Source organism: Cyprinus carpio, chromosome B17 (genome assembly GCF_018340385.1).
Source record: "Cyprinus carpio isolate SPL01 chromosome B17, ASM1834038v1, whole genome shotgun sequence".
NCBI lineage: Eukaryota > Metazoa > Chordata > Actinopteri > Cypriniformes > Cyprinidae > Cyprinus > Cyprinus carpio.
This window is the reverse complement of record NC_056613.1, coordinates 13402941-13418328: the sequence shown is the minus strand read 5'-3', so window position 1 is coordinate 13418328 and position 15388 is coordinate 13402941. Positions and strand designations below refer to the sequence as shown.

General features: G+C 37.1%; 1 protein-coding gene across 5 annotated transcripts in view; it reads left to right on the top strand.

The window, feature by feature from the left end:
* The window catches only part of ccser2a (coiled-coil serine-rich protein 2a), a 33997-nt gene extending 27222 nt beyond the window's left edge, over positions 1–6775 (top strand). For 3 of the 5 annotated variants that reach the window (XM_042742364.1, XM_042742365.1, XM_042742363.1), the window contains one exon: positions 3091–3432. In XM_042742364.1, the coding sequence (XP_042598298.1) occupies positions 3091–3151 (61 nt within the window). In that variant the 3' untranslated portion in view covers positions 3152–3432. Of the gene's footprint in view, positions 1–3090 lie in introns of all 5 variants that reach the window. The other 2 variants (XM_042742362.1, XM_042742361.1) reach the window with 1 other exon arrangement.
* Positions 6776–15388: the final 8613 nt, after the last annotated feature.

Sequence of the window (15388 nt, the reverse complement as noted above, 5' to 3'; positions counted from 1 at the left end):
TTTTATAAAAGCAATAAGGCTGTAGGGCTGTTCATTACAGCAATTTTACCACAGTTAAGGGTGTTTTTGGTACTCATCTTTGCATTATGCTTAAGAACATACCTTAACCATAGTAAAATCACTGTAAAAGTGTCCTTGAGTGTCTTATTGCTTTTATGAAAGTACAGAAACGGTGTTAGAACAACAAGCTAAGATGATAACAGTACAACACTCTTCAATAAATATTTTACACACTTTAACAATTTATCTGCCAAGTAATATAGTTCATATTTTTATGGGAATGTCATTCTCTGGAACTGGGGGTTTCACCAATAAAGCAAGTCATTAAAATTAATTAAATGAGGAAAATAATTTCTTGGTTTAAACAGCTCATTAATAGCTGTTTTAATCATTTCATTCATTTAATGATTCTGATAGCATTATTGAAAAGCGTAAAGGAGTTATCAGTCGAAGTTGTATAATTCTTTCTCTAACACATAGGAGGTGCGCTTCACATCTGTTCTCATTTTTAAGCCCCATTCACATTGACAGTGATTTGGAATGACCAAAGGGACCAGTAGCCCCTCACTGCAGAACACAAGATCCAGGGGGCGTGGTTGGATCCCCATCTAGGGGGTGGAGATGGGTAGGTTTAGGGGTGACGGTGGGTGGGTTTAGGGATCAGGGGGTGGAGACGGGTAGGTTTAGGTATATGTAAGGTGGGAGGAGTTGGATCTGGATCCAACCAAGCCCCCTGGATCTTGTGTTCTGCAGTGAGGACCATCTCAAAGGGACCGGAAGTTGACCACTAAGAGGTTTCACGTTTATGCATATTTAAGAAAAAAGGCATGGAAATTAAATTTCAGATATCTGCATTTGGAGTGATAACCCACGTAAATGGAACTTTAAGTCCTCACAGATTTTAAAAAAAGGTTACAGTCTTTGAGACTCGTCTGTTCTCACTGAGACACAGAGATGGCCAGAAATGAATGCATTATGGATGTGTTATCTGCAGGTGTCCGTACAAGTCTTTCCACCCCAGAGACTTTGTGACGTCACGTAGAGGATGTGACCGTCAGTACCTCATGCTACTATATTCGCTGACAACTCTCCTGCGCATACACCCTTGCTCACGCTTTTACTCCCTTGCACTCTCTAGTGGATTTTTAAAACGTAATGCTTTACGTCTCTCTCATTCTGCTATTTTCTCAGCCCTGTGTGGTCGGGCATGTGATAAAATTGTTTTGTGATGGTATCTGGAGATAATACACACCTTACAAATAGTCTCCAGTTGAATAGGTGGCAGGCTATATGAAACCAGAGTTAGCCAGTAGGTGGTGCTGTGGTTTCAGGACAGCAGTGCTCTTTAGCAGCCCATGAGAGACAAAGAGAGTAAGGGAAACAAGGACTTGCGCCTCTGTCATGGTGCACAGTTGTTTTTACTGAAACGCACCTGCGTACGTGCTCATCCACCCAAAACCATTCTATTACAGTAATGTTTGGTTCGCAGCTCAACAGCCTGCTGACCACACGCATCTCAACACATCCTGACGATGTTCACAGAGAAGAAGAAAACAGTTGCCTTGTGCAAAGTTCAGAATGAAAAAATCTTACTTGAATTTCAGTTTATGCGTGTGAATGTGAATTAAATTGGCCACACCTCACAGGAAGCTGAATTTGAATTACAGATGGAGAAATTTACTGAATTATGAATGCAACTGGTTCCAGAAGTAAAAATCCCATTGAAGAGGAATTGATTTTTAACACTAATTTTTTAATGATAAACCTTTAAAGACAGACCTGCTTTGAGCTACATGGTGGTTAATCGATGATTTATGCTTTTGTAGAAACCATCAGCCTGCACGATTTCAACTTGTTTTTTAAATATTGTGTTTAACAGCAGAATTCTGGGTGGAAAACTATATTACACAAAGAAATGATTTTTATGCAAAGATATATCCACCAGACAGAAAATTACTACAAGCAAATCATGCCAAAATACCTCTCAGTATCCGTCAAATCCAATGAAGTAGACCCTACACACAAACCGCTTAAATATTTGTGTATATTTAGTTTTTATGTGTAATTAACATTTAAATTAATAGTCTTGTATTTCTCATCATTTTTAATGATTCACCTTTGTGAGAGGTTGGTTTGGTTCATGGCTAATAACTCTTTAACTAAGTTTTTTTTTAATTTTTTTTTTAATTGCTATTGAAAAAATGCTTCCAGAACCAAGTGGGTGGGCACTGTTGAACTCTCTTAAAAGGAATTCAAAAAGAAGTGCATTCTGGGAAATTAAGTGTTTGTTTTTTTTGTGCACCCTGGTGACATCTGTGACATCTCTTGTTTAAAAATGACAGTAACACTTCAGTTTAGGGACCAATTCACACTGTTTGCTAGTTGCTTATTAGCATGCATATTACTAGCATATTGGCTGTTTATTAATACTTATGAAGCTCATATTAATGCCTTAGTCTGCATGACCATATTTTAGGTCCCGTAATCCTACCCCATACCTAAATCTAACAACTACTAACTATTACTAAGCAGAAAATTAAGAGGTTATTGAGGCAGTAGGCATCTTTATTTGTAAGTTAGTAGTAAGAATTGGTCCCCAAACTAAAGTGTGACCAAAATGACTGTTTAATGATTTTTTTTAGTTCATTTTAATTGTATTTCTATTCAACCAAAATTCATCCTTTTTCAATCCTTCATCTCATCCTTTAATCGTCTTATTTTAAATTTAGGGATTGAATTGGAATTTAAAAAGCCTTCTCAATTAATTTCTGAATTGTGCACAATCCTGGTTCAAGCACAATTTGGTTTTGAAGGAGAACCACACTCTAACTGTTTAATTACATTTAGAGTGACTATTTAATTTCTTAGAATCACAGCCAAATTTTAAGACTGAATTTGACTACCCATTCCTGTGTGAACAGGACTAGCAACAGTTTGCTGTCAGTTAAAGTCCCTTTATAGGCTCTTATAAGCTGTTCTATGAACGGGACAATTTGAAAGACACACAGATATCAGTCCCGTACACTTACTATGGGATTGAAGCCGCAGATCTCCGTCCTGAGAAATAATGTTCTGTTTTGTCTTCTGCAGCCTCAAATACTTCAGCCCATCAGTCACATCCCCAACGAACCCTTCATCCAGGAAAAACTAGCAAGAACAGTCCCCACCGGGGGCCACAATGATGCCTGCACCGAAGAGGAATGGCATCCTATGTCCTGTCCTCCAGCCCCCTGCACCGATCCAGTACTTACTCCTACTAAAGACCCTCACGTGGAGTTGAAATCTTTGCCTGACCCAGAAGAGCTGAGCCGGTTGCTTAGTACCCACCTTCGCATACAAGACAACAATGAGAATGACTCACCAGGGGCTGGAGAACAGATTGTGAGACTGACCCCTGAAAGCCATCAAAGCAAACTCCTGCAAACCCCTCACCCCTCGTCCTTCTTCAGCCCGCGCGTCCTGCAGCCTCCACGCCTACACAAACGGGTAACTCTCCCTGCTCTGTTTATAGGGGGCGGTAGTGGGTCAAACCCAAATCCCCATGGAGGACCGCCTCCGTCCAGAGGTTTGCCATGCTTCAGTGCAGGGAACTACGTTGTTACTCGCAGCCGGCTATCCCAACCTTGGCCAGCAGTAGTCAGGAGTGAGGCTGAACCACAACGCAATGCTTCGGTACCACTCGGTGTCTCCACACGACTTGCAAAGCCAAAGATCCACTGATAAGGCTACCTCCCTGAACGCATGATCACACATGCGGCTTGCACTAGATGGTGGTGTTAGTGGCTAGACAGCGATTTAAGCTAAACAAAGCAGCTAAGCTATCGCATCTAACTATGCAACAAAAAGTAGTCACAATCAGTGCATCTGTCGCACAAAAACACTCTATCACTTCGAACTAGAAGTCATTGATCAGAATTCCTTAACCACTAAGAAACCTTTACCATTCACAATTACATCATCCATACAAATTGAGCTCCTAGTGGACTGATAAACTGAACGAAAGATTGAAATTCAGTCTAAAAGAGAAGGCAAAAGCAGAGAAAACGAGCAATGGAAAGCACTAAAGAAGTCTTTTTACTTATACTCAGCAAACGTCAAAGGCGTGAGTGCTGTGCCATGGATTTCCTGTGGAGGTTATTCAAGACCCTCAGTGTGTGGCTATCTCCCCAAACGGTGTGCCCTCAGGATGCCAACTCATTTAGTGGGTGAATCTGACATTTACATCAACCTCCTGAGGTTTAACTGCGAAAACTCATATTATTGTCTACGCAGTCTCACGGATCTTGTCTTAAAGAGAGAGATACATGTGACCCAAGTCTCCTCTCCAGTTTCCACAGGAAAACTTCTCAGTCTGCTGTGATTTGATCTGTTTGTGTTTTATTCTATGCCTCATTTCACATCCTTGTCTGAATTCCCCACATAAACATGAAGAAAACAGTGCAAGCTACAAAATCTCTTTGTTTCAGCGTTCTCATTCCCGTTTTGTTTTTCAGTGCAACAAAGTCTCCTTGACCTGTAGACACAGTGTTTTGGCAGGAGGGTGCACACGGCGCTGTCAGTGCTTCCTTTATTTTCACCTTGGCTTCAGTCATGATCAGCAGATTTTCATTTTAATTAGGCTTATGCCTCATGTATTAACAAGGTTCTTTTTCTTGATTATGGATTATGGCATGTTCAAAGCATAAACTTGCCTTTTCACCCCCCATTAGTTCCATACAAAATTGTTATAAAGCTTTTTAATTATTTATACATTATAAAGATGTTTACAGTTCCAGTGCTGCAGGATTTTTTTTGTTGCCTTGTCTTTGGTGCAGAAATACTCTTGCAGTGAAACTTTAAATGTACACTTGAGCAAGTTCTTAATTTTTTTAATAGATTTGTGTCTTGATGTTGCACTAACTTATTTTTGGCTCTGCAAAAGCAATGATACTTTAAAAAAAAAGAAAAGAAAAAGTACCATTAATGGAAACATTGGACCATTTGTCCTTTGTCGTAAAGTTAGATCAACTTGATGAGGTTGCTTTTGTCCACAGTAGGTGTTTTCTAAGGACGATGGTTTCCGGTTTGTTTCCTTAGGGAAAGTCAGATTTCATAAATGTGTCTCAGAAGGTTGATAAGATTGTCAATAATTTGAGTTTTTGTGCTTTTGGCATGCTTTGATACATAATGCACACAGTAATGCACAAATATACCACAAGATCCACTGCATGGAAGCACATGGACTTAACCGTACTATGATTTTTAAATATGCAAGAACCCACCTTTGTGTGTTTATGTGCAATATATGTATCAGAGTGTATATACGTATCAGTATATATACCCTTAACCTTCAACATGGATGTTTATTCTAAAGCAAAAGTGATTTACTTCCATTTCCCCACCATATGAGGGGCTTTGGGTATTAAAACATGCTCTCACGTGGAGCACATACTTCTAGACGCACCCTAAGCAGAGATAGGCAGCCATGTCTGAAACCAACTAAAGTAAATCAATAGAAGAAGGATATTTGTGTGTTTTTGTGTGTTTCTCTCTCACCCAACTCTGTGGTTATACTAAGCAGAAAATCAATGGAGGGCTTGTTTTGTAATGCTCTGGAGTCACTTTGTTTGTATTTCTCTCTCTCTTTCTTTCTCTTTTTGTTGCTGTATGTATGCAGGAAGAGAGGTCCCACGTAATACTTTGTCTTCTTGCTGATGCAAAGTCGCAGAAGTACATTGATTCCGTCTGCTGTGGTCAGAGGTGAATTGCTCGTGTCAATGAGGTGTCTGTTTACAGATAGGAGCATCTTCTCTTTCGTTTGCCTCCTAACAAATGAGGCGAGACAGAAAAAGTAGTGTATAATTAAAGGGATGGCTCACTCAAAAATCCCTTTTGTCTTTCCTAAGTATAACTACTACTGTGGAACACAAAATAAGGAAGCAAAACGCCTGTATAATGAAAGTCAACGGACAAAGTTGAAATGACACAAAAATGATCCCTGCTCAGGTTTTTGACCACAGACAATAACAGTTAACAATTTCTTTAAAAAACATCCTTGTGTTCCACTGAAAAAAAGAAAGAGTTACAGGTTTGTAATAACATTTTTGGATAAACGGAGATGCAAAAACTGTATTTCAGGAATATCTGCAAACTCAAAGATGCCCTTTCCTTAAACAAATAACTATTGAGGAGCTCCGGTGTGAAAAAAAAACATTTAACTGCACCATAATAACACTAGGTATCACATTTCCAAATTGCTAAAATAAATGCACTCATACAAAGAAAACTTGTTCTGTTGTGTAAGATATATTTATGACTTGCTGCCCATGTGTGTGTGCCTTCCTCTGGGTTCTTTTCACCTGGTCGATTCTTTGATAGCATGAAGTCTGGAACAATAAAACACTTGCCATGAACTCCTTTTTATAAAAATCTCCCATTTTTCCTTCCATATAGTTCATTTCTTGCCGTGTTTTTCACCTGTTGTGACCCTAGAGTATGTGGCATTGTCAGAATGCTACCATTGCTCCATTATAGCTTCATGAAAACAACAGCTGCCAACCTGTTTGTATGGACAGAAGAGATGTTTTCTAACAAGTGAAATAAATTCAAGCACTTTAAATGACCCGTTTCAATCTCCACACTGGAGAGAGTGTGGTCTTTTTGACCTGATCTGTTTGATTTGCTGTCAAGTTATTGTGTGCAACTACTTTTATTTGGCTGTTTGTCTTGATGTTCTGTCCCTGTGTGCCCTGGTCCAGTGGAAGGTGTGAGACTTTAATAAAGTGAAGGAATAAGATTCATGCTCTCTGTTGCGTTTTCTATGTGTCAGACACATTAATTTGTGTGGATTGCTGCAGCTCTACCTAGCAATATTTTACACTGCAGTATTCCTCTGCAGATCCTTATACATTACATTTAGGGCTGCTCTACTCCACCCTGTTCATTATACTGTAAGTCCACATATTGTGAAAGAATTGTCTAATATTCTCAGAGTCTGCCCAAACACTGTTTGTATAAACATCCTTGACAATATAAAGACAAATAAGAGCTAAACTTCAGCATTTTCTGAAGAAAAGTTTCAGCATTGTTTTTCCAACATTAGATGGGTATACAGAGAAATGAAATTGTTTTTCCAGTTTCATGGTGCAATTACAGGCAAGCCACTGAAAACAGTCTGTAGTTATGTTTTTAGCCAATTATTTTAGTTCAAACAAGATGGATTGAAGAAACAATGAGTAGATACTGCTGATAGATGGATGGATACAATATAAAAAGATAGGTACTTTAGATGGATATGAGATTAATGGATAGATACTAGGTGGATATGATAGATTGATGGATAGACACTATAGGTGAATGGATAGATACTATACACTGTAAAAAAGTATAAGTTGTTTTAATTTTAAGTAATTATTCATGCTGCCTTAAATTTAAGTTTAATCAACTTGAAATGTTAAATTGTAATACATGACAATTGGATATTTGAGTTGAGTACACTTAATTTTTTTACAGTTTAGATTAATACAGTAGATTAATGGATAGACACTATAGACAGATGGATATGATAGACTGATGGATAGATGCTATAGATAGATGGATAGACACTATAGATAGAATGATGGAGAGATAGTATAGATAGATGGATATGAAGGATAGACACTATAGATAGATGGATATAATAGACTGATGGATAGATGCTATAGATAGATGGATAGACACTATAGATAGATAGAATGATGGAGAGATAGTATAGATAGATGGATATGAAGGATAGACACTATAGATAGATGGATATAATAGACTGATGGATAGATACTATAGATAGATGGATATGATGGATATACACTATAGATAGATAGAATGATGGAGAGATACTATAGATAGATGATATGAAGGATATACTAGATGGATATGATAGACTGATGGATAGATGCTATAGATATATGGATATGATGGATAGACACTATAGATAGAATGATGGAGAGATACTATAGATAGATGGATATGAAGGATAGACACTATAGATAGATGGATATTATAGACTGATGGATAGATACTATAGACAGATGTATGGATATGATGATAGACACTATAGATAGATGGATATGATGGATAGACATTATAGATAGATGGATATGATGGATAGACATTATAGATAGATGGATATGATGGATAGACACTATAGATAATAAGAATTTAAAATGGGGGAAATATCATTATGAAATAAATGTTTTCCTCTAATACACACTGACCACAATTAACGGCACCCTTTTATTGAATTCTTTTTTAAACCTCCATTTGCCAGTTTAACAGCTCTAAATTTTCTCCTATAATGCCTGATGAGGTTAGAGAACACCTGACAAGAGATCAGAGACCATTCCTTCATCCAGAATCACTTCAGACCCTTTAGATTCCCAGTTCCATGATGTCGTGCTGCCATGATGTTGTGCTGCTCTTCAGTTCACCACACTCCTTTTCTATAGGGTGCAGGTCAGGGAACTGGAATGGCCATAGCAGAAGCTTGGTTTTGTGCCCAGTGACCCATTTTTGTGTTGTTTTTAAGGTTTGTTTGTGGATTATTGTAGGGTTGGATGATCCAAACATGGCCCATTATAAGATTTCTAACAGGGTCAGTCACTTTTTGTTTTTTTTTTATCTGTTGGTATTTGATAGATTCAAAGATACCATGTATCTAAACAAGATGTCCAGGACCTCCAGCAGAAATATACGCCCACCACATCAAAAATACAGCAGTATATTTCATTGTACGCATGGGGTACACATGGGGGACTCAACTATTTTCTACAATTCTCCAACTGTGGTCCTTGGAGAGACTTTAGCCACTCAAACTGACCTCCTCACCATGCATTAGGACGATATAGACACGCGTCCTCTTCCAGGCAGTTTCGTTGATTGGAAATTCTTAATTATTGCCCTGATGGTGGAAATGGGAATTATCACTGCTCTAGCTCTTTTCTTAAAGCCAGTTCACTAATTTGTGAAGCTCAATTATCTTTTGCTGCAGATCAGAAATATATTCTTTGTTTTTTCTCATTGTGATGGACGATTAAGGGCATTTGGGCTTTGTTTTCCCTCCTACTTATATTTCTGTGAAACAGGTAGCCTTGGATGTATAATTTCATGTTCATAATCACCCTGGAGTGCTCAAAATTGTGAATATGAATGGGAATACACTTCAGAGATATTTTATTCATAAGAATTTGTAGGGGTGCCAATAATTGTGTCTAACGTGTATTTGAGAAAAACATTTATTTCATAATGATGTTTCCCCCCATTTTAAATTCTTATTATCCAATGAAAGGTTAGATTTTTGTGAATCTTTCAAATAAAAGATCAAAAGGATTAACAATGCAGATAAATTTTCACAGCCTCCTTTGATCATATTTACCAAGGGTGCCCATATTTTTGCCCATGACTGTAAATCATATTACATCATGTACACACTCACTAAACAAAGTGACAGCTTTTTAGTGGTAATGAGCATTCTTTGCAAGCTTTCTAGTCTATAATCCATTTAAAATGTAGAACTTTTTTTTCAGCCACACACACATTGCAAACTTTTGGGGAATGGCGTCTGCATATTTATGCAGGATTCACTCTAGAAGTAGCAGTGATTTACATAGTGATAACCATAGCAATAGATGGGACAAAATACGTGAAAATATGCATAAGCACCCTTATTAATTTCAGAAGCAGATTATTTCTGGATCCTGGTTGATACGCTTTTATTGCAAAACTATATACAAAAACAGCAAAATACAAATGCACTAAATAAAATAATTGAATAAATGCATATTTACAATTTAAGGACTTAAGTAAGTAGGCTATTAATAAAATAAATAATTAGATAAGGCTGACTATTATCAGCTTGCTTCCATTTAGTGAGGGGGTGGGGACTCCCCTGGCTACCAAGTAGACAACCCCCTGGTGTGCTGTTGTTTACCGACCCCCACAGTTTAAAAATGCTTTTTGAGTGAATTTGTGGACTTTTTGGGGAATGTAGAAACTATGTATGATCAAATTTTATTGCTTGGTGATTTAAATATTCAAATCTGTTGTCCTGGTAAGCCGCTATCTAAGGATTTTTGTAATCTTTTGGATTCCTTTAGTTCTTCTCAATAGGTGTATAGTTCTACGCACATTTATGGTCATATTTTGGACCTGGTATTTTCCCATGGTTTTTCTATTATAGACATGGAGATTGAAAACATTGGTTTCTCTGATCATAATTCTTTGGTCCAAGTGATTTTTATGACTTGACCTTGGCGACTTAAGTTCTTATGTCTCCCCATGTGTGAAAAATCTAGGTGTGTTGTTTGATTCAGGTCTCAAGTTCGATAAACAGATTAATTCTGTTGTTAAGAACTTTGAAATAGTCATCTATGCATTTATTACTTCATGCCTTGACTACTGCAGTGCACTCTATTATGGAGTAAACCAATCATCGATTGGACGCCTTCAAATGGTACAAAATGCTGCAGCCAGGCTGCTGACTGGTAGTCACAAATTTGATCACATTTCTCCCATTTTAACTTCTCTGCACTGGCTACCAGTCAAATTGAGAATAGATTTTAAAATTTTAGTTTTTGTTTTTAAAGCATTACACGACCTAGCTCTAACTTATTCATCTGATCATTTACATTGTCATAATCCATCCAGGGGACTTAAATCTGGCAGCCTTGGAGTGCTTTTTGTTCATATATCAAGGTTAAAACATCATGGAGACTGTGCTTTCGCAATAGCGGGCCCTAAACTCTGGAATAGCCTCCCGGTATCGAACCGAATGGTATCATCACTCTCCTTTTTTAAATCAAAACTTAAAACACATCTTCTTAGTGTGGGTCTTTAATGGATTATTCTAATTTTTTTTTTTATGTTGTCTTATAGATTGTTATAGATTCTGTTTTTTACTTGAGCTTCCTGATCTGTACAGCACTTTGGTCAGCCTTGGGTTGTTTTGAATTGTAAGAGACATAAATACGAAACATGTAAGAGAAACATACAAAATGTGCAGAGTTGGGGTTTGCGAGGACCAGGATTAAGAACCGCTGCTGTAGATGAATGTGATAGATTGATTGCTTGAAACTATAAATAAATACAGTAAAAACCTGTTAAATGGTTAATGGTAAGTTCCCCTGTTATATACAGTGAAAAATTGTATTGGACATTACATGCAATTTTACGGTAGCATACTGTTTTTGGAAGTGAAAAAGAAAATATAATTTACAATGAATAACCGTAAATAAATGTCCCCAGAATTGTTTCTTCTTCTTTTTTCTTATTAGTTTTGTACATAAGGGTTGTATGTTACATCTAATGTTGTTAAATTAATGTTTATATTTAAAAGCTGCTTGTGATAGGCTTTGGTTCATCATGTGACTCTCATCACCACCTGCTTTTGGTGGTTATCAGTGTATTACAAAGATACAAAACAGATTCAGTACTTCAATAGGTTGCTATATTAACATTATATGAATTAATGAAATTACGGTAAATTAAAATTAAAATTTAAATTTAAATTGTTGCTACCGCATATTTTAAGGTAAAATTCTGGCAACCACAGCTGTTGGTTTTTTTACCGTAAATTTTAACTTTTTTTTTTTTACAGTGTATGTAGATAGATAGACTACAGAAAATCTGTGCTTATCTTTATCAAATGTGTTGTTGCTGTCAGCCTGTATCCTCTCTCACAGCGTTGATGATTGTGAAGATTCGCTGAAGGGCAGATATCCAGGGCCGACACGCTGCTGCCAAAGTGTCATTCTTTTTTCTCAGTGCACTGCGTCAGATGCTGCGTCCTCCGATTCCCTGCAGCGGTTTATAGCTATATGCAAGTGGTTTTGATGTACAACCTGAATATGTGTTCTGCAAGGAACTGACTCTCTGCATCCCCTTCTTGGAAAGTTAGAGGCTTTTATTTTTATATTTTAATGAATTTTTTATTTTTGACTTTTTGCTAACTTTTTCAATAAATATTTTTTTTCTTTTGATCTTCTGGGAAGTGTCAGAGGGGCCCATTCAGGTGAGATTGGGCTGCTTGGTCAGCCGGTAAAAGCGTATAAAGTGTATTTGGCTTTGAAGTTGAGTGTAGGAGGGTTAACTCCAACCAGGACACTGATTGCTACTGTTGCACAGAGAAGGAATTGAATGGATGACTTATCTGGAGTCTTGCTAACCAAAGTGTTGACCTTCTGACCACATCTGCCCTACCAATCATGTTTTCGATCTGTAATCTAGAGGTCAAGACAGTAGATGGGTACCTTTGCAGTCAATGCTGAGTGCATCTAATAGTCTCTTGGCTTGATAAATTAGGCGTGTGTGTGTGTGTGAGAAAGAAAGAGACAAAGAATGAGGGAAGAGGGATTGGAGAATGCAGTGTGAAAGAAATTAATTACATAATTGTTGTCTGTGATTATCCGGACCTCCAGAGCGTGTTGGTTTTTCTGTTGTTCATTTGTTTATTTCAATCAAAAACAAAGGCACTGGCAGTCTTTTAATTTCCCTGTAATAAAACTCTACAGAAAGGAAGGTTTGGAAAATGGAGAATGGTAAAGAAAAAGGAACAACACTGTCCACTTTTTCTCTCTCTCTTTTCTCTTTTTCTTTTTAAGATTCTTTTCTAAGCAAGGCTAGGTCAAAGGACCACAGAGGTCTCAGCCACAAGCTTCACAATGCAGTCCATATGCTCTTCTAATACTACAGTACTATAAAATCATTTTTTTCCTGTAGTGATTAACTTAGAAAAATATGTGTATTGACTTGCTTGAATAGGCTGTTCTGTCTTAAAGAAGAACGCTAAAATTGTATCAAGCACTCAGACATGCCCCACTTGAACCTTTGCTCTTCATCACCACGCAGTCACTGAAGTGAGCACTTAAACCCATCATACAGGCTGCCTAGAGGTCAGACAGCACTTACAGCTCTGCATTCTGTGCCCACTGAAGGAGGTTTTGCTGTCCTGCAAACACTCGTGAGGAGGTCAACATGAACAGTTGTTCTAAGCATTGTGAAGACTGAGGCCTGTTTCACACATTTTTCATTTCAGTGTCCTTTTAACAGGTCCATGTGAGCAGTGTGCACTGCATCCCACAAGTAGATAATGGAGTGAGCTTATCACCCATTGCTTGAAAACATGTCTGTTGGGCAGATGATTTAAGCAGTTCAGCTACAATTTGGGGTTTGGGTTCTGTTCAGTATGAATTAATTACCATTTGGATGTTAATGTTATTCCCACTCCTCATGTAAATTGCATTTCAACAATCAAGTTTGTAATAATTCTCAATGGCACACTCTTGATAGCCATTTTATAATTCACGGCCGTTATTAAATGAAATGCAACCCTGAAATCACTTTATTTTCTGTTTAGAGATGCAGCTCTAATGTTGTCAGCGTGAAAACAAAACACAAGCCTGCTGTCGCAGTTACACTGCATTGTAGCAGATGCAGAATGTGTGAAAAAGGACAAAATGGACACTGCTATATAAAGTATTCTCTAGGATCTTTGGTATTTTCATCTCTGAGATTATGAGTGATCCTATTTATAACATTTTTGTTTATCTTAGTGCAGTATACAACCTGCTGCATGTATTCAGTGCACAAGTGAACTGCCATGCGGTAAAAAATACACTCAGGCTGTGTGTATTTCTTACAGAATGGCAGTTTGCCAGATGCCTTTGTTTTGTGGATTAGTAACCTGTGCATTTTTAGACAGATCAGAGCACTTGATGTCTGAAGTATGTCGTACACGCAGCTGAGTGCTTTTGTTCATTATGAATTCAGTGTCTTAAGGAGTTCATGACTGATGAATTTTAGAATAATAGTTCTCAATGGGTGGGTTGCTTTAAAAAAATGGGACACAAGGAAAAACACAAATATGCAAATACAAAAAATAATATTCCAATTATTTCTAACCAAGTAATCATGCATAGTTAGGAAGGCAAAATAAATAGGCATACTAAAGGCTAAAAATGAGATTAAAAATAATACATTATAAAAAATGAATGATTAAAGTTATTTTAATATTTTATCAAGTGAAATAAAATATGACCCAGACTACATGAAATATTGAATTACTTACAAGAAGGGGCAACCACAAAGTTTTTCGAGCGGTGAATTTCTGGAACTTCAAGAGACATTTAGAAACCAAATTTAGGCAAAGCAGAACCAGTTAATAAATACTGATCTAGAACAGAGAATCAGCCAAAGAAAAATACATATTTGAGTGAGTTAAACATTTATATAGCAAATGAATGTTTGACAAAGTCACAAACAACCTACCCTGTCATCTCATACTTTATTGATAATGAGTTATTGATACTTATCTTTTTATTTCTGTCGCATTATCTATTTTTAATGATTGTTTTGTCCGATTAATCCTTGATGAATCAACCTAAATCAGTATTTGATTAAATATTAATGTGCTTTTGTCCATCAGTAACCGTTGAATGAATATTTTAGTGGTTGTAAGCTCAAATCAAAATTTTGGATGAATAACAATAATTGATGATTGTCTTACACATTTTTCATGTACAGAAGACTTGTTTATTCAGGTGGGCTGTGTAATATCCACTAAGAGTACCAAAATGAATAATTTAGTCTGATGAGGGTGTTGTTTTAAACCTTTCGGATAAAAAGAAAAAGAATCACACAATACAATATCACTCGTCCACAGCTTGTCCAATCAGATAAGCATTCAGTCTCTCTGCTCAAGAAACAGGTTTTCCTTTCAAAAAGAATATTGTGTAATATTTATACTGCTCTAGGCATCGGTTGGATTTCAAATGACCTGCAGAAACCCAGTGAGCGTTGAAATAGTACAAGCACAACTGCACATCCGTAACAACTGGATAAAAGCTTTGTTCGTCGCTTTGGATAAAAGCGTCTGCTAAATGACTAAATGTAAATGAATTTGAGAACAGATATATCTGAATCAGTGACACTATAATAACATACACAAAGGTTATGTGAGGCATAATTTACCATTCATCACTGGTTATTAAGAAGAAACAGAGGGTAATCTTATTATTCTAGCTGGAATGAGATTATTGGCTGCATAGATGAAGTTTATCTGTGCTTGCCTGCATTTAAGGTCTCTGTCACTTTAAGAGACAGCCAGTCTCCCTCCGGCAGTTTGCTGAGGGACGAATTCTGCTGTAGGCAAAATGAATTAAAGGGAAAATGAAATCAGAAAGCCACCAAGCACAGGTATAATCTACTACCTCGACAGACCTGAATTGGTTTCATTCAGTAACCAAGCAAGTGAAGAATATGCTGAAGCGTGAAAGAGTCGTTTTAATCAAATTTGACACCCATGTTTCTTAACAACCCCCTGAAAACAATTTCCGATATTCAGTCATGCCCTCCATGGTAAATAGAACAACAAAAATGT